The sequence below is a fragment of the Brugia malayi genome, assembly GCF_000002995.4.
Source record: "Brugia malayi strain FR3 genome assembly, contig: Bm_v4_ChrX_scaffold_001, whole genome shotgun sequence".
Taxonomy (NCBI): domain Eukaryota; kingdom Metazoa; phylum Nematoda; class Chromadorea; order Rhabditida; family Onchocercidae; genus Brugia; species Brugia malayi.
Genome location: NW_025062479.1, coordinates 24,610,345 through 24,630,219, shown reverse-complemented (window position 1 = coordinate 24,630,219; position 19,875 = coordinate 24,610,345). Strand labels below are relative to the sequence as shown.

Genomic DNA, 19,875 nt, shown 5'->3' with positions numbered 1-19,875 from the left:
TTGAGATGTCTTTTTGTAGGAAGATATTACATATAAAAAGAAGAAAATTAAAGAATTTGTCGAGATCAAGGCTGAAGTTTGATAATGAGCAAGAACTCACCTTTAATTAACAGCTAATCCTGTTAATTAAACTTCTGTTGATATGTGTCACACATTTTTTTCAGACAGTTGTGTGAAGATGAAAAGAGAATGAAAATGATGCATGAAAAGCTTTTTTTTTTGAATTTTCCAGCAGCAAAAAACTTTTAGCAGCAAAGTCTCATTTAAATAGTTCATTGGAAAACTTGATGAAATTAAGTTAAAATTGTATGAATATTTTAATGTTTTTTCATGAGAGAATTATAAAACTATGGTCAATTTATGAATGGCAGAATTTTGTTTTCAATAAAAAAATGTGTGAAATGAGAAAGTAAAATTAATAATATTTTGAGTTAGCACTGGGAACCTTAAAAATGATTTTCTTTTATTTCTTAATTCATTTTTTTTTTTAGTAACGATCACAACCATAATTTCTATCTTTTGATCTGTGTAGTTTAATGATTGAATTTTAGTGTGCAGCAGGAAATAAAATTGCGCCATTTTTTATGTATATCGTTCGGATCACAATGAGAAAATAAAATTATTTTACTGATTGCTTTTTTCTTAGCAAATTACATGAATAAGTGAAATTCCTTCAAATGCAATAAGCAAATTCCAACCTCTGACGAAATAACATTACGGAATATCACGTGTCACATTGTAAGTTTTCATTTAATTTAGGTGTGAATACGAAATTACTATAAATGGGAGCATGTTAATAATGCTTCATCATTCGAACGAATTTTGAATGGCGTGGAATTTCGAATAATTGAAAATCTGAATACTTGGATTCGAATTTGATTTATTATTTTGGGAGATTTTGGTCGCAGGGAGATTCGTTGGATGTAAATGTAAATATGTGGGGTAACAGAGGAATATAATAATTCCTTTATTAACAGAAGCAATAGTACAGTAACTTGATAGAGAACCTTGAAATTGATTGGAGGGAAAAATGGAAGTTATCGCGTTGAGAACAAAAATAGCTCAAAATTTGATAGATAATTTTCGCTGACATTTCATTTTGTTTTGTTAAAAAAAAAAAAAAAAAAAAAAAAAAAAACTGCATATCAAACTGAGGAACTTGAATTCAAATTAGAATTTTAAATTCAATATTATTCAGATTGTCATTTTACATGTGTGGTTAAAATCAATCAAAACTAATTGAGTATTTTTTTTTTTTTCACTAAATTGCAAAAATTTTTGAAAACTTTCACCAGAAATTCTTGTTATAGCATATATTATTTAATAATATCAAAATAGAAATAGAATCAAATTATCATTACATTACAAAAGATGATAAGACATTTCAATAAGAAAAATAGAAAAGTATATTAGTTAAAAAACAAAAATTGTAGCACTATGGGTAAAAGTAAAATTTGTCACTGCTATCATCACTATCATCAATATCATCGATATTTGAACAACTGCAACATCTAAGAAATAGTTCCGTTGAATTCATACAAAGAAAAATACTTTGTTCGATAACATCATTTATTTTTTCCAATAAAGTAGGAGCTGAAGTGCTCGAATTGATTTTGAAATCATCTGATGTCTGAAAATCTCTGAACTTGTTCAATCACATATAGTTTCTTAGAAACATATATTTCAAATCAGTTAAATCCGTTTAATTGTCTCTTATTCTGCTATAATTTGAAGTATTAATTCTAAGGAATAAGTTTAAAAAGAAAGTAACCATATCTGATGCACTACCACAATAAAATTATTTATAATTTTACAATTTTACACGATTTTTTAATTTTATACGATTTTTAATTTTTAATTTTATAATTTTATAATTTTTACACTATTTTTAATTTTATAATTTTATAATTTTACACGATTTCAATTTTCTTAATGAATGAATAGAAGTATTTAAATTCAATCTTTTGGTGCAATCTTTACACATCACCCGGTGTGAACATTCAGATTTCATTCTGTTAGTTTCATCTTTTTCCATATTCACTTATTCCTCCAAGCATCACAAAATAGATACATCAACAACTTATCAATAAATTACTGCTAGGTTATCAATGATAATTAGCTTTATCAAGAGCACAAGAAATAACATTCACAAACTTACTATGTTAAGCGGAACAATCTCAGTGTCATTCGTAGTCCGATAAACATTAGCGTTAAATATTGGCGCAATTATGCATAAAATGATACATAACATTGTTATCATCATCATATCCTAAAATAAACTTCAATTAATCTGCAAAGACAAATCTTCCTCAACCTAGAAAACTATATTAAAAAAATGTTTTGATATGTAAAAAAGTATGATAAAAAGAAATTCTCGTTTTTATGTCAATCTTGAAGATAGGATGCCAACAAATTTGATGCTTGCCTTTTTTAACCTAAAATAAAAGTTGCATGTTTGAAAATAAATGAGCTGACTTTATAAAATCGTAAGTTTAAAGTCTAATCAGACATTTAACATTATATAGATTTCCCTGAATCCATTTCAGGTGAGGAAAATATTAACTGATAATGAAACTTGTTTGATCAAACAGGTGATATTAGTAAAAATGAACTGTATGAAGCAGAATAAAATGGGGCTTTTTAAAGGGTCAGACAGCAAATTAGCATATTGGTTAAACAAGGAATGGATTAACGAATTTTTTAATCTTTATTCAATGCAATTTATTCATTGTCGCACACGAATGGATGTAACTCATTGACTGTCACATAGGATTAATAATATTTTCAAATATCATTTTTAAATATAACTTAATTTTCATATTTAGCATAGCAATTGGGTAGCAAGCATATTGCATTAATCTTCTGTGTTTTATTAATTTTTCAATGAATTTAAAATAATTGAACATAAATACAAGAAGCAGTTCATTTTCGCTTCTTGAACAATTAGTATTATACTGAAAGGAGACAGAAATCGATTAATCTAATCATTGTTTATTGCTTTTCTTTTGAGTTAAAATTTAAAAAAAAAAAAAAAAAAATAGGGTAGAAAATGAAATCTTGTGATAGTGCAATGAAAAAATTTGGTGAGAAAAGATGAATGAGATTAAACATAATAAAATTGTTAAATGAAAAGTTTTGAAATTACCTAGGAAGGAAGGTATGATCAAAGGAATGAGTAAATTAAAACAAAAGAAAAATAAAGAAAGGATGAAGAAAAGATTGCCAGAAAAAAGTAAGGTGAATAAACGAAATTAATTGAATCAATTTATGAGCATTTTTGATCAATGAAATTAATTCTGAAACCAAATGTATATTTAGAATAGGCAAAATTAAATAGATAAAATCAATACCGATTAAGTATAAATTAAGAAATTTCTAGTTATAAATTAACTTTTAAAATAATGATAAAAAATTGATGAAATTTAAAGCAGAAATAAACTTAATGAGTGAATGAGTGATAAGCTGGTGATAATGAATTCTTTCGCAGTAGTTTGATTTTAAATGAAATAATCGTAATTTGCATTTAAGTAATTTATATTTAATAATTTTTTTCTTATTTTTAAGAAATTTATGGGAATGAGAAAAATGGAAAATGAGAAGGAAGAAGCGATTGGCTTGTTTACAAACAAAATTTTTAGATTCATATTTTGTTGAATTTCTCATTTTTCTCACTTCATACTTTGCTGAATTGCCAGTAATTTTAATCGCATCGCTTAATTAATTAATTGCTAGTTGACAGTTATGATCATTTTTGATGATCATTTCATATTTTGAATCTCATAAATTAGTTTTATCCAGACGAAATGCGTAAGTAAAAAATGAAGAATGAAATAGAAAGTAATTTCAAAAATGTGTAACAACGTTTGAAGTAGAAAAGTTGAAAGAAGATGGCGCTAAATTTAGCATATGCAAAATTTATTTGACATTTCAATCAACTTGTCCATTTGAATACGATGGTCCTTCTATCAACTTATCATCATATCATATCATAAAGATATCATGTTGAATTGGTAATTTTTTAAATAATTTTTGTTTCGCTTTATTTCATGATAAATAAATGTGTGTTAGTGAGAGTTCTGTTAATAAGCATAAGCTTGAAATGTTGAAATTGATGCATCATAGCAAAAATTTTAATATTTCTAAGCTTGAATTATTTCGTGCCCAGTTTTTTTTTTTTTTTTTGTCTCAATAGCAAATGAGCCAAGTGATATTTCAAGTGATAATGATGAAGTGGAATCAGAGCATTCTGAAGATGAGAAATAAAACAAAAACGTTGTTTATTATTGTTTTGTAAATTTTACTTATTGTATATGATTGACGTTGTTGTACTTTTTAATGAAAAAAAAAATGTTTTTAAATTAAATAAAATGAATTTCTCATATTGCAATTACTTTGAGTAGTGACATAACCTTAGGCTTTTAAGGTGAATGCACTAACTGTATAGTTTAGTTTTACAAGCACAACTTTAATTTACAAGTTGAAAATCTAATCTCGAAATACTAAATGAATCTGATTGGTTAATCATTCAATCCTTCAGATTGTAATCAAATACTTTCTTTATGTTATCAGATGATAACCATCATTTATGATATGATAATAAATTATATTTGTGAAATATATGGGACGGACAAATTTTATTAGTGCAAATCATTTTAAATTTCAATTTACCAATTCATAAATTTAAAAAAAAAAAAAAAAAAGATTTACGAATGTTTGATATACGACAATTGTTGATGTTTTCCAATTATTAAAAGACATTGTTTTAACGATATCGTAAGAGTGACCGTTTTGACCATTTTGTGGACATTAGATCTACTGCTTATGTTTATAATTTGTTCCAGCCGTTTTCCAATTTCCTTTTGTGTCTTTTTTTGGGTCATAAATGTCTAATTCAACAATAGATGGAGCTACAACTTCTTGAATTCCACATGATGATTTGCAGTGTCCACCAGGTTCACCACGTTCACCAGGTGGTCCAACTGGTCCATTAGGTCCTGGTTCACCTCGTTTACCTGGTGGTCCGGTTGGTCCCTTCAAAGTAAACCATAGAAAATATTAAATTACAGAACGGGTATGTAAGAAAAGATGCGAAATACTCTTGGATAATACGTTTTTCATTTAAATTAATCATAAATCTAAAATTAAGTATAGAGTAAATAGCCTCTTAGTGCAATTATAATACTTAGGAAAACAATGGAATAAGCTAAGCATACCATTTCACCAGGAGGTCCTGGTGGCCCAAAATTGCTAGATGGAATTCCATTTGGTCCTGGTGGACCTTTGGGTCCACGAGGTCCTTGTGATCCTGGTGGACCTTTGATTCCTGTTCCACCGATTGCATCATCACCAGGTGGACCCTGGGCAATATATATGTGTATAGGTAATAACTTAATGATTTTACTCTTTTTTTTTTTTTTTTTTTCATTTACAAATATACTATTCGGCAGTGCATTGATTTCTTCGTACTATTTATTCTTCATTTTTTTTTTTATTTTTTTTTTTTTTTTTACGATTTTTATATCTGTGTGACTTTTTTTATTGCTTAATTGTGCCAGGAATAATCTCTTCCTGTCCTTCTATTATTTGTGTTTTTATTCGGTTTCATTCCAACATTGTCATTGAATTAATTATAATCCAATCGCAGTATTTTATAGCTAATTAAGATAAAAAAAAAAAATAAATAAATAAAATTTAATCTTTGTCCTTTCAGTCATCAATCAAATTGCCTTTTATGACTCAGCTATAAAATATTACTTAGTTATAAAAAAAGTGGTATTTTTTATAACAAAATGAAATGTACCTTAATGCCAGGCTCACCTTCCTCACCAGGAGGTCCAGGTGGTCCAGGATCGCCTACCCTACCTCCTTTACCTGGTCTTCCAGGTATTCCATGATGACCTGGCTCACCAGGTATTCCGGGTCTTCCTGGTTCTCCTTGTCGTCCTCTATTTCCTGGTGGTCCTGCTGGACAAATTACGCTGGAATTTCATTTTCATATTAGATACACAACTTTTTGTAATTTTTGCAATACAATAAATAAAATTGATAAAATGAGCATAATAAATACCAAGGTGAACTTGGTTCCGGTTCCAACGGGATATCTAATCCATCTAATCCAGGTTTTCCAGGTCTTCCAGGTTCACCATTTGTACCATCTTCTCCATCCAATCCTGATGGACCTGGTGTACCTGGTGGACATCTTAGCTCTACACAGCTACCGCATTGCCCTTCAGTTTCATCGGAATTCATTATTGATGTTTCGCCATAACCTATAAAATCACTCTCGTCTATTCAACTTTTTCATTATCAGATTTATTTGCTTTTCTCTCTCTATAGCTCTCTCTCTCTCTCATACAGAAATTAAACAATTATGATAATAATGAAATCTGCATAAATGATAAAAAATATCTTTTCAAATTTAAAATAATAACTAATTTTAGAGACTTTGATAAATGTATAAAAGTAAGAATGAACAAACCTTGACGTTTAATCCGTCCATTACTTCTAATCAAAATGATATCATGCCACAAATTTTTTGATGTTACCTAAAGAAATTGAAATATTATGAAGTAATATAATAATGAAAAATAAAAATTTAAATTAAAAGTATTTAATAACTATTTAATGAATTCATTTTAGACAATATAAATCATATAGTGAATTATTATAAATAATGCTGCACTGTAATTAAGGCTGATAAAAATGTTAAAAAATTTATCCTAAATGATAATAAAGTTTAAATTTAATTATATGGCTAAATAAAAATCAGAATAGAACCAATTTTTTTTTTGTTTGGTATTAATGTTAATTAACAATTATCACTTAATAATTAACTATTATCAATTAACAATTATCACATAATAATTAGCTCTTATCACTTAATAATTAACTGTTATCACTTAATAACCAACAATTATCGCATGATAATTAACTGTTATCACTTAGTAATTAGCTGTTATCACTTGATAATTAACAATTATCACTTAACAATTAACAATTGTCACTTAATAATTAACTATTATCACTTAGTAATTAACAATTACCACTAAATAACTAGCAATTATCACATGATAATTAACTGTTATCACTTAACAATTAACAATTGTCACTTAATAATTAACTATTATCACTTAGTAATTAACAATTACCACTAAATAAATAACAATTATCACATGATAATTAACTGTTATCACTTAATAATTAACAATTATCACTTAATAAGTAAAACATACGCCAAAATTGTTCATTCGTTCCATAATTTGATTGGATGCATAGTCTAATTTGAGGCAAAGAAATGGTAAAACAATAAGCATAGAAGTGATGCATATCAGTGAAATTATCACTGATGCATAGCTTAATTTGATGCTCAATGATAACTTCGTTGATGATTCATTAATGAATAAAACATTTGAATGTTTCATTTTTAGCATTCTTTGGTAAGCTGTAAAAAAATTTTCAACAATAATTAATAAATGAAATTATTTAATTTAAAATAAGAAATATTAAAAATTTTTTTTTTCAAAAAAAAAAAAAAAGAAACGAATCATTCATGAAAATGAATCCTTTCAATGACCTGTTTAGTTGTTCATTCATACAACTAAATAATATATTGATAAGATAATTAAAAAAAAAAAAAGGTCAACGACACATTTTCAGGTCATCTTTTTTAAATTGAGAAATTTCATTTTAGTCAATTAATGATATTTCACCAAAAAAAAAAAAAAAAAATTATTGATCACCAAATTTAATTCATTATTCAGTATTGATTATTTATTTATAAATGTTTTTGGATGAGATCTACAACTAAACTTTTAGATAGTGTTTAAGTAAAAATGATATAAATTAAAAAATAATTCTGTCAGATAATAAATAATCATTTTTGGTATTTTTTTTTTTGTACCTTTTGTTCTTTCACCTATTTTCTTCAAAATTTAAAAGTTTAAAAAAAGTTAAAAATTTTAAATCACAACTTTTAATGAAATTAATTATAAACATTGATTTTCCTAGAATGAATTAATTATATGAAGATTTATCATAATTTTTCAGCATCATTTTTAAACATAGCAATAAATTTGATTTTTTTTTTTGAATACTAATTAAAAATAATTTAATAGTTATCTTATTTAATTATTACTATAAGAGACAATAAGCTTTGCCATCTTAATTGTATGAAATATATAAAAGATTGAAAAAAACTTTGCATTCTTCATCCAAAATATAATTTTCACTAAATGTTATTAGCAAAAAATTTTAAAAATTAGATTGAAAATGTGAAAAAATATTATTTAAAATAATAGATAAAAAAATTTCGCACTAATATCATTGAGAATTTCTAATTATTCAAACGAAGAAAAAGAAGGAGAAATGAATGAAAGAAAAAATTTTTCAGTAATATGTTGATTGGAATTGATATCACTTCAAAAATTTTTTCTTTTTTTGTTTATTTCCTTTAAAAAATTAATCATTTCTCATATTTCTTCATTAAAACTAAAATTTTGCCATTCATAAATTAGTTTTTATAATTTTTCTCATGAAAAAAACACTAAATGTATTCATACAATTTTAGCTGCAAATTTTTATTAAGCATTTCATGAACTATTTAATTAGTAATTTAAAATTTTGCTAATTTAAAAAAAAAAAAATTTTTTTTTTTTTCATGCATCAATTTTCATTCACTTTTTTATTTTCATAGAGAATTGTCTAAGAAATAAATGTATAACATAATATCTGCAGAATTTTTAATTTAACAACATTTTAGCTATTAATTAAAGATGATTTCATGCTCATTATCAAACTTCAGCTTTGATTTTAAAAAAATTTTTTAACAAAAAAAAAAAAAAAAAAAAAAAAGAGAACTTTTATTTGTATTATAAACTAAGTCGATTTTATTCTTACATATAATTGTTATCCCTATAAAAAAAAGATTGTTTTAATATTAATTATTGCAAAATTTTCTAACATTAGTAAACTACAAAATTATAAATAACAAAAATATAAATTATAATAAATATGAACTAAAATAGAATTTGCTTATTATTTATTCAAACATATGCAAATATTTATTCAATAAGGTTATTTATAATTTCAAATAAATGTATGTTTGCTTCATTATCCTATATATCGTTTGTCAATTTTATTAAAATACTTTTGTTACACATGAGTGATAAATGCTATTTTAAATGAATATTTTTAAAACTTACCTAATGAATAGTTTAAAAAAAAAAAAGCTTTTTTTTTTTCACATTTTATACGATATTTTATTTTATTTGTGCAATTGCATGAAAATAATATATCACATATATATCTCAGTAAATGCTAATTAACAATGTTCAATTGTTAATCTCTGAAAATTTTTTTTTTTTTTTTGAATATGTTTATGAATTAAATCTTTAGTACTTACTTATCTTTTCTTTTGATTTTTCAATCTCTTTCATTTTTTCATTTTTTCTGAAAATAAATTTTAATATGTATGCAAAAATATTTTTCTTCATTATAAATTCATGAAATAATAAGCTACAATTTTTTGTTTTTGTTTTTGTTTTTAGGCTTAATTATAAATATGGAATTATGTATGCAAGCAAATGAATTAGCTAAGAGTGATTTATTCAGTGCAATTCTTATTGTTGTAATTATCATATCAGTAGTAGGAATTATTGTTGAAATATGGGTGATATTTAAGACAACAAATCGTATTTTATTACATCGAAATACTCGAATTTTAATTATCACACATCAATTATGGCTTATTCTTCATTGTGTTGCAAGGTTATTTCATTCTACATTTTTTTTTTTTTTTTTTTTTCAAATGTGAAAAAAAAAATTAAAAATTTATCATTTTTCTTTTTTTATTACCTACAAAGGTAGGTAGTTTGTAATATAATTTGAAAAAATTAAGCATAAAATAAAAAAAAAAAAAAATCATTCAGATATAAGTGAGAGAGAAAAAAAAAAGTGGCGAAAAAGAGGAAATATTTGATAAAAATTCATATCATCAAACAAATGACATACAATTTGAATGATGTATTAAATTTTAGGAAGCAAAAATTTTTCAAATTAATTTTGAAAAAGTCTTTCCAAGTTATTTCAAGATTAAATTATTAAAATAAAATTGATGCATGCAACAGTGATTTGTAGCATTTTCAGTAAGATGAAACTTAATAAAAAGAAGGCAAGAATGTAAAATGTCTTTCAATTGCATTTCATTTAGCATTGTGATCAAGTATCAAAGTTAAAGCAGAAAAGCTTTTAAATGATCAAAATTGATCGATACGGAATGATCTGATATGTTTTAAATGATCAAAATTGATCGATACGGAATGATCTGATATGTTTTAAATGATCAAAATTGATCGATACGGAATGATCTGATATGTTTTAAATGATCAAAATTGACCGATACGGAATGATCTGATATGTTTTAAATGATCAAAATTGACCGATACGGAATGATCTGATATGTTTTAAATGATCAAAATTGATCGATACGGAATGATCTGATATGTTGAAAATTACAAAATATAGCAAAAAAAAAAGAAAAAAAAACAAAGATCATTTAAAAACTGTTTTAATCATATTATCAATTAATTTTTTTTTTTTTTTTTTTTTTTTGTACAAACTCTTATTTTGTTGACAAATTTTTTTTTTTTTTTATTTTCTTTTTTTGTTGCAGAATATTTGCCCATTTGTATGTGTTAGTGTTATATCAGAAGACATATACTGATCCATGTGGGTATATGGTTTACCCATGGGAATGTTTCATGATGCGAACACCGATTACTTTAACATTACTCCTAAATGCTACATCAATACCGACAGTTGTAATTGAACGAGCTCTTGCAACATATTTCTCTGCAAAATATGAAAAATTTGGAAAAACTATCGCTATTGTACTTTTCATAGCACAGGTAGAAAGAAACATTTAAATTTATTATTCTCTTAGAAAATATTTAAAAAATAAATAAATAAATAAAAATGATTGTTTCTAAATTCAATCAAATTTTTTTTACTAACAGTTTGATTGCATTCAATCCTTTGAACTTATCTTACTTTTAAATTCATTCCTAAGTAATAAATTAAAAAACAGAACTCAGTAAATCAGTGAATAAGCAAAAAAAAAAAGAAAAACAAAGATTTGAAATGTCACAGAGAAATTGCCACTTCTCTGCAAATAGCAGATGATATCTTTAAAATATTTAAAAAATATAATTTAAAACAACATTCTGATAATATATGAAAAAGTAAAAAGCTCTATAATTTCAGTTAGCTATTGGCTTTGGATGTTTTTTTTTTATTGTTAGCAATTTCAATTTGTTCGATTCAAAAAAAGTAGTCTACTGTTCAACGGCAAATGAAGGAAATGCGCTAAAATCAGCTATCATTTTTGGCTTTTATACAATCATCGATTTCATTTCTGCTTTAACACTTCCACTTTTAATTTGCATTAATAAGGCAAACTAAAGCTAAATTTTATTTATTTTTTAAATTTCCCATTTACAAATACATTCAGTAATAGATTAAATGAATGACAGATTAATTGATTTAAGTGTTAATTTAATTAAAATTTTCTTTTTTTTTTGTTTTTTTCCTGAGAAATTGACATTAAAATTATTTATTTAAGTGTTTTGGTTGCTCTTTGCGCATTTGGATTAATTTTATTTGTATAAAGAAATTTGATCATAAGTTATAAGTGATAAAAAATCTATTATAAGATTAATTTACTGATAGCATTGATTGAATATCTTTATGCAATAAAATTTTCAGAAATTTCATCGAAATAAAATTCATGTTAACTTATCGCATCGTTATCAAATTATGGAAAATATCAATTCTCTTCAAACATTATCACCAATGGTAGCATTTTACTCGATATTCCTGGCAATTTTTATGGGTGCATTATTTATGCATTTTGCATTCAACTTCAAATTTTCACCAAAACAATTTGCTATCTATCTTGAAAGTTTGTTTATCATCCATTTCTAATAGTTTTTTTTTTTTTTTCAAATTTAAACAGAAAAAAAAAATATAAAAATATATATAACCATCAGCTAATGTGTATAATAAATGAATTAACTTTTTAATTTATATTCATTCAGTAAATCGAAATAATATTAATTTCTATTATATATTCATTCATTTAATCAAAATAATATTAATTTCTAATAAAAATTCATTCAGTTAATCGAAATAATATTAATTTCTAATAAAAATTCATTCAGTTAATCGAAATAACATTAATTTCTAATAAAAATTCATTCAGTTAATCGAAATAATATTAATTCTAATAAAAATTCATTCAGTTAATTGAAATAATATTAATTTCTAATATATATTCATTCATTTAATCGGAATAATATTAATTTCTAATACATATTTAATCGAAATAATATTAATTTCTAATATATATATTCATTCAGTTAATCGAAATTTAAAATTTTTTCTTATATATATATATACCTGTTAATAGTAGAGGGATAAAATTAATGTTTCAAAATAAAATTAAAATTATATAAAAAATCAAATTTCTTATTGTATAGAATTTTAGAATAAAAAAAAAACTTTATGTAAAATTTCACTACATGTAATTTAAGTGAATTAAAATTTATTTAATTTATTTACTGCTCATTTCAAGCATAAATTCAATTCTATTGTATCGATGATGCTTGGCTTCCTCTATTTCTTCTATCAAATTGAATAACTGTAAAGAAATGAAGAAAAATTTTTTTTTTTGGTTTCAAATGACTTTTGTAAAAATTTACGAATTTTAGTAGAAATGAAAAAGCTAAAGAATACAAAAATAATTTGAATATTTATTGTTTATTTTTCGAACAATTTTATTTATTTAATTTGATTGCACTCATCAGATCTTTTAACTTTTATACTGCAAACAACTTCTTTTACTACTGATTATAATTTTATTACTGATAGTTAAAAGTATAATTGAATTAATATTTTAAGTAATCTATTATAGCATAAACTATTCAGTTTACTAAGCAAATATTATTGTAAACTTATTTATGAAATTAAAAAAAAAAAAAAGAAATTTTCTTACAGATGATAAATTATGTGGAAAATTTTACTAAAATTCAGGTATTCAGCAAACTCCGCTATATGCATTAACCTTACCAATTGCTATAGTATGGACAGAAAAACATGTCAGGAAAACTGCCCAGGAAAATTGCCGGAAAGCTATGGAATTAAAGGGCAATGAAGCAGCTAATCATTACTTTGTATGTATTTTAATGTTTTTTTCTCTTTTAATTCTTAGAAAGAATTGTTAAGTATACGAATTATTAAAGGAAGGTAATTAATATATTAGCTTGTTTACAAACAAACGTTGCTTAAATATATTAGCAATGAATTTCGAAAATTTGATTTGCATTTTTTCAGACAATTTTCGAAAGACCTGCAGGAAGAATGCTTAAAGATTGAAAAGAATGTCTTAACAATGTGTCAGCAATGAAAGCATAAAGACGATGAAATTTATAAGTTGAAAAGATTTGAGAAGAACACAAAAAAAAAAAAAAAAACAAATTTTAAAAGAAATTAAAGATCTCATCTCTCATCAAATCTAATTGGTAATATATATTTTCTTTAATTTAATACCATTCTCATTAAAACTATTTTTGGTGTAAAATTCTTCATATTCGTAATATTTATATTCTTAATATTAAAAATTCTTAATATAAAAAGAAAAGAAAAATGGTTGTCGTGGAAATATTGTTACTATTACCCTCTTTTTTTTTTTCAAACAAAAAATTTATCATAATTATAAGTTCAATCCTTGTAAAACATTTCTTTGTTTGAATAAATTTATTTGCCCATCGAACAATTTAACTTTACTCCAATAGTTCTCAAAATTGCAACAAAATTGTTCAAAAAAAAAAATCGACTGCATAATAAAATAGTGATTTTACTACAAAAGTTATCGTCAAATTGTCATAAGAATAAAAGTATAAATGAGTTACGTTCTGGCATATTTATTTGGGTATAGGCGACAAACTCACCCTTATTTGCATATTAATTTAAAAATAAATTACAAAGAAATAAGATGACAAATATCAGTTTACAGACATTTTATCAATAAAATGATAAACAATGATAAGTTTATTTTTGCTGCTTGCTGCAACTCATTTATCAATTTTAAAATTAAAATCCTTAGATGTAAGGGAAGGAAAAGGTGAAACCAATCAATGCAGTCATATTCCGCGCTGCGCATTTTGCCGATCTCTACTATCAGAGACTGTCTTTGATCACTAAAAACTCTAATAGGCTATTTCATTTGCGCACATGCGCAGTTGTTAAGAAAGGAAGAGTATGTGATTGATTGCTTTTTGACTATCTCAAATTTTATTTTAAGTCATTTAAAAGATGATTGTATGCTTATCCCATGGCTTAATTATTTAATGAGTTTGTAATTGTCACATTTTATTTGTGTTAATTAATTCCACTTATTTCACTTCTCTCTGTAATCAGTAATTTGTAGTCTATTGTGAGTGTAAAATCGAAACGTTGTAAAATATGCGTAATTTAAAATCACAAATTTAATGAACAAAAATTCATCCTAGAAAGATCTATTGATGATAAGTAGAAATTAGCACAGAACTATCTAGGGAATGTCATGTCAATTGGCACTGTCTCATTTCTCTCCTCATATTTCACTTTTGTTTACTAAAACTCATCTCACTTGATTAGAATTAGAATTATGAAAATTAAAATAATTTGTGCAGTCTAATTTAATGAATCTTCTCGTAAAATTTGAAGTTCAATTTGAAGTTAAAATTCATTTCAATTGAACACTAGAAAATTATACATCATTTAAGCAAGAAAATTATTTCTCATTTTTACATTTTATCTGAGCTTATCTGCTTGTTCTAAAAACATATATTTCATCTAATAACAAAAGCTATGTGCATTATGTTTAATATGTGTTAAAAATTACTCTTTTGTTTCAAATCAAATTTGCTTTGCAGTATCGAAATATTGTATAATCCAGTTCCGATTTATAATTTATAAGCCGATTTATAAGTCAATATATTTGTTAAAATTATGCAAATAAATAATTTTGATTGAATTGAACAACTGTGCATTTTGTTGGATTCATATTTTTGGTTTTTCCTTTTTTTCTTTCAATAAAATTCCATTTTTTCTCTTTTTTTTTTGAAATATTTTTGAACTAAATTTATTAAGGAATGAAAAAAAAAGCAGAATTACATGCATTTTATTATGTTTAATAAATAGAATAGAATATACGGCTCATTTTTCCTTAGAAAAACCAATAATAAAAGGGACGAGATAGCAGTAACAAAGTAAAAAAAAAAAAGGCAGGCAAATTTGCATTTCATAGTTGGATATTTTAACTAAACCATTTTCGATTCTCAAAGGGATAACAATAATATGAGATAACAATAATTTTTTTTTTTTTTTTAATAATACACATATAAGATATGAAAAACAAAACGGATGCATTCAAGAATAAATTATAATTTGCATGCTTGATAAAAAAGAGAAAACCACGATGCAAGCAAATAGGATCAACAAAGAAAAGTCTATTCTAGTCTGTAACTATTCCTTCTTCTAAAATGTAGCGTTAAGAATAAGTAAATCTCTTTTATATGTCATAAGATGAAAAACTTCACATGCATTTATCGTCTCATAAAACTGATACAAAAAAGATTAGAGCAAACAAAAAGATCCGTACAAAAGAGACTAGATTTTTCTTCATTTATTTCATCGATAAACCTTCCGATAATTTTGCCACTTTCCCGTGAAACAGCATGAAGGATGATTGACGGATAAGTCAGACTAAAGCCTTGTCCACTTATATTTGAAATCCATGTTACTGAACTAAAACATTCCATCTATTTCGCAACCAGATTCGAATACGGCTAATATTAACATAAAAATAATTAAACTGACTCAAATCTGTCTAGAAAATATTTCAAAATTGCATGATTTACCCCTTCCAGCTGGCACAAAAAGCATCCGAAAGCTAAACTGCTCCAAACCTTTATGCAAACTAATCTGCTAGGGGTAACACAACAATCACTGGACCATACAATTTTTTAATAATTTTCTTCAAATAATATAATATTTAATAACAACACAATTTAATTCAAACCAATTCGATACCTTTCGGCAATGGTCAGTTCACCTTCACCAGCAGATTCACTTTCAATATATGCAGTAACTTGACCTTGAATCAATCGAATGCCATCTGTTGGCACAGCTACATTACTTAAAACAATCATTTCTTATCGTCCTAAAATTAATTCGACAATATAATTTTATGCACAAAATGATTATAGTAGTATTTACATTCCACATTCACAGTTTAATCCTACCAAATGCTAATATCAACCTGTAAAAATGTAAACTGTTACTTAGAAGTCAGCGTACGTCCGCCAAAATCAGTAATTCTACCGACCATTAGTGTTAAAGGTCACAGTCACGCTGACATGTTGAAACTTACTTAACCTAACGAGGACCATAATTTCACTAACTATACTTAACTAGCATGGCAAGTTACCAACACCGTAGAATAACTTTCGTTTCAGGATTAATCATTATTCATGCAACGTAATGATTTGCATGTTTAATTTAAGATATTCGTGATAGTTTGGATTGCTTTACGTTTGCTTTATGATGCAGTAACAATTGGTTTTCTTTTTTATCCTTTTTTTTTTTCTTTTTTACGTGTTAAGCTAAAATTAGATGCAAATGGATAAAATACATAGGAAAATGCATTGCTGTAAACATTGTGTTATTTGATGTTATAAACTTATTGAATGTTTAAATAATAACTTGATGCAGAAATGTATATAATGTGTGCAAGTGTAATAGCGCTTTCTTTTTCATTAACACGCAACATAGTGCAAAATTATAAATATTAGCTTGCTTGATATTATGAAATATCACATATCACGCAGTAACTAATTACTGCACTGATGTTAATCATTCATTCTGAGTTCCGTTTTAATTTAGGTGTGAATATGAAATTACTGTAAATGGGAGCATGCTGACAATGTTGCATCATTCGAACGAATTTTGAATGGCGTGGAATTTCGAATAATTGAAAATATGAATACTTGGATTTGAATTTGAAAAAGATGGGAAGGAAAGGCTGAAGTAATCGCATTGAAAACAAGGATAGCTCGAAGGTTAGTAAATAATTTCCGCTGATATTCCATTTTGTTTTTAAAAAAAAACTGCATATCAAACTGGGGAACTTGGATTCAGACTAGAATTTTAAGTTCGAATTGGTCAGATTATCATTTTGTACGTGTGGTTAAGATCAATCAAAACTAATTGAGTATTTTTTTTTCCAGTAAATTTCACTAGAAAGCATTGTTAAATTATAACAATATTACTTAACAAAATCAAAATAGAAACAGAATCAGATTACCATTGTGATAAGGCATTTCAACAACAAAAGCAGAAAAGCATTTTGATCAATGTTAAAATGATATTAGTTAAAAACAAAATTGCAGTTCTATCAGTAAGAGTAAAAATTGTCATTAATGTGATTTGAGCAACCTAAGCACCTAAATAATAGTTCCGCTGAATCCATACAAAGTGATATGCTCTGTTCGATAGCTTCATCTATTTTATCCAATAAAGTAGTCGCTGAACTGTTCGAATTGATTTTGAAATCGTTTAATGTCTGAAAATCTTTGAACTTGTTCATTCACATACGAAATTTCCTAACAACATATAATTTAAATCAGTTAAATGCATTTAATTGATTTAAAATATGTTCCATTGAGAGAACGATGTTCTCATTATCAGATATAATCCTCTCATATTGCACTGCATTGTATCAGTGTACTATAATTTGAAGTACGAATTGTAAGAAATAAGTGTAAAAAGAAAGTAGCTATATCTGATGCATTACCATAATAAAACCATTTAGAATTTTGTATGATTTCAATTTTCTTAATGAATGAATAGAAGTATTTGAATTCAATACTTCTGGTGCCATCTTTACACATCACCCGGAATGATCACATTCAGATTCCATTCTGTTAGTTTCATCTTTTTCCATATTCACATATTCCTCGAAGCATCACAAAATAGATACATCAACGACTTATCAACAAATTACTATTAGGTTATCACTGGTAATTAGCTTTATCATGAGCACAAGAAATAAAAATTCACAAACTTACTATGTTAAGTGGAACAATCTCAGTGTCATTCGTAGTCCGATAAACATTAGCACTGAATATTGGCGCAATTATGCATAAAATGATACATAACATTGTCATCATCATCACCATATTCCAAAACAAACTTTAATTAATCTGCAAAGACAAATCTTCCTCAACCTAGAAAACTGATATTAAAAAAATGTTTTGATATGTAAAAAAAGTATGATAAAAAGGAATTCTCGTTTTTATGTCAATCTTGAAGATAGTATGCCAACAAATTTGATGCTTGTCTATTTTAACCTAAAATAAAAGTTGCATGTTTGAAAGTAAATGAGCTGACTTTATGAAATGGTAAGTTTAAAGTCTAATCAACATTTAATATTATAGAGATTTCCGTGAATCCATTTCAGGTGGGGAAAATGTTAACTGATAGTGAAATTCTTTTTATCAAACAGATGATATTAGTAAAAATGAACTGTGTGGAACGAGTAAAATGAGACTTTTTAAAGTGTCAGATAGCAAATTAGCATATTGGTTAAACAATGAATGGTTTAACGATTTTTTTAATCCTTATTCAATGCAATTTATTCATTGTCATCTCGAATGAATGTAATTTATTCATTGTCGCATAGGATTAGTAATAGTTTCAAATATGGTTTTTAAGTATAACTTGATTTTCATGTTTTGCATAGTAATGAGTTAAAAGAATGTGTAAAAGGAATGTCACGGGATTATGTATTGTATTGTTGCGTTTGAATAGTGTGCATTAATCGTTTGTGTTTTATTAATTTTTCAATAAATTTAGAAATTTTCAACTTTAATTAGGTGAAAATATGGCATTAAGAAGTAAATACCATTAATTTATTGGTAATGTTCACTTTCTTGTCGGTTAGCATTACTTTGAGAGGAGACAGATATCGATTGATTTGGTCTTTATTTCTTTTCTTCTGTGCAAAAATTAAGAGTGGAAAATGAGATTATGAAAAAATTTGGTGGAATGAGGTTTGAACATAATGTTATGAAACTTGGATTCTAACTCTTGTAGCTTAGAGTCGAATTGAACTTTCGTATGCTCAGCAGTTTTCTTTGTTTATTAACGAATGCGTTGAGTGGAAGAAAAAAATTATAACGATTTTATTTGCTAACAACAATAAAATATAGGTATTAATCTATAGCAATAGTACACTAATCATTTCGTGGAGTAACTACGAATGAGATAAAGGAAATGAATAAATTGATTAGAACTTAAAGAATTTAAGTGAACTGAATTAAGTGAGCAAGATAGCAGTAGCCGAACTATATAACTTGCTGGTACAAAAAACTAACCCGAGACAAGGGATTTAAATCCATAGATAGTGGGCATTGATTTGAAATAAACACATGATTACGTGGAGCAAAGAGATATCAGATGACCTTTACTCTTTATATAGTAAGGGATGGGTTTTAATATTGTCAGTTTCTCATAACAATAACTATTAGATTACAAAACCATTACAATATTTCAACATTGCAAGCAAATTTGATTCGGAACAAAGAAATAGTTTTTAACATATTAAACAATGCACATAGCTTTTGTTAACAGTTGAAAGTTTCTAAACATTTAAAAAAACATTTGAAAAACATTTCCCAACTGTTAACAATTGAAAAATTTCGAAACAAACTAAACAAGCAGATAAGTTTAGCTAAAAGGAAAGATAAATGCTAGAATCGTGATTACTTACATGAGGTG

At 25.6% G+C, this 19,875-nt stretch overlaps 5 protein-coding genes across 5 annotated transcripts; 1 reads left to right on the top strand and 4 right to left on the bottom strand.

The window, feature by feature from the left end:
* Positions 1 to 1,435: 1,435 nt before the first annotated feature.
* Bm1101 (Uncharacterized protein) lies at positions 1,436 to 2,266 on the bottom strand (the record flags this gene model as incomplete). The annotated part of the gene is made up of 2 exons (XM_043076012.1): positions 1,436 to 1,630; positions 2,159 to 2,266. The coding sequence occupies 2 exons, from the start codon at positions 2,264 to 2,266 to the stop codon at positions 1,436 to 1,438; spliced, it is 303 nt and encodes a 100-aa protein (XP_042931946.1).
* A 2,546-nt stretch (positions 2,267 to 4,812) lies between these two features.
* On the bottom strand, positions 4,813 to 7,313 carry Bma-dpy-7.2 (Cuticle collagen dpy-7 precursor, putative; the record flags this gene model as incomplete). The annotated part of the gene is made up of 6 exons (XM_001892797.2): positions 4,813 to 5,031; positions 5,214 to 5,357; positions 5,801 to 5,978; positions 6,068 to 6,269; positions 6,479 to 6,545; positions 7,233 to 7,313. 6 exons carry the CDS (start codon positions 7,311 to 7,313, stop codon positions 4,813 to 4,815), a joined length of 891 nt encoding a protein of 296 aa, XP_001892832.2.
* Positions 7,314 to 11,811: 4,498 nt separating this feature from the next.
* Bm18092 (Uncharacterized protein) lies at positions 11,812 to 13,428 on the top strand (the record flags this gene model as incomplete). Its single annotated transcript, XM_043076011.1, has 3 exons — positions 11,812 to 11,956; positions 13,087 to 13,226; positions 13,387 to 13,428. 3 exons carry the CDS (start codon positions 11,812 to 11,814, stop codon positions 13,426 to 13,428), a joined length of 327 nt encoding a protein of 108 aa, XP_042931945.1.
* A 2,213-nt stretch (positions 13,429 to 15,641) lies between these two features.
* Bma-icln-1.1 (Uncharacterized protein) lies at positions 15,642 to 16,247 on the bottom strand (the record flags this gene model as incomplete). Its single annotated transcript, XM_001896063.2, has 2 exons — positions 15,642 to 15,843; positions 16,129 to 16,247. The coding sequence occupies 2 exons, from the start codon at positions 16,245 to 16,247 to the stop codon at positions 15,642 to 15,644; spliced, it is 321 nt and encodes a 106-aa protein (XP_001896098.2).
* A 1,244-nt stretch (positions 16,248 to 17,491) lies between these two features.
* On the bottom strand, positions 17,492 to 18,257 carry Bm13428 (Uncharacterized protein; the record flags this gene model as incomplete). The annotated part of the gene is made up of 2 exons (XM_043076010.1): positions 17,492 to 17,659; positions 18,165 to 18,257. 2 exons carry the CDS (start codon positions 18,255 to 18,257, stop codon positions 17,492 to 17,494), a joined length of 261 nt encoding a protein of 86 aa, XP_042931944.1.
* Between the last annotated feature and the right edge of the window lie 1,618 nt (positions 18,258 to 19,875).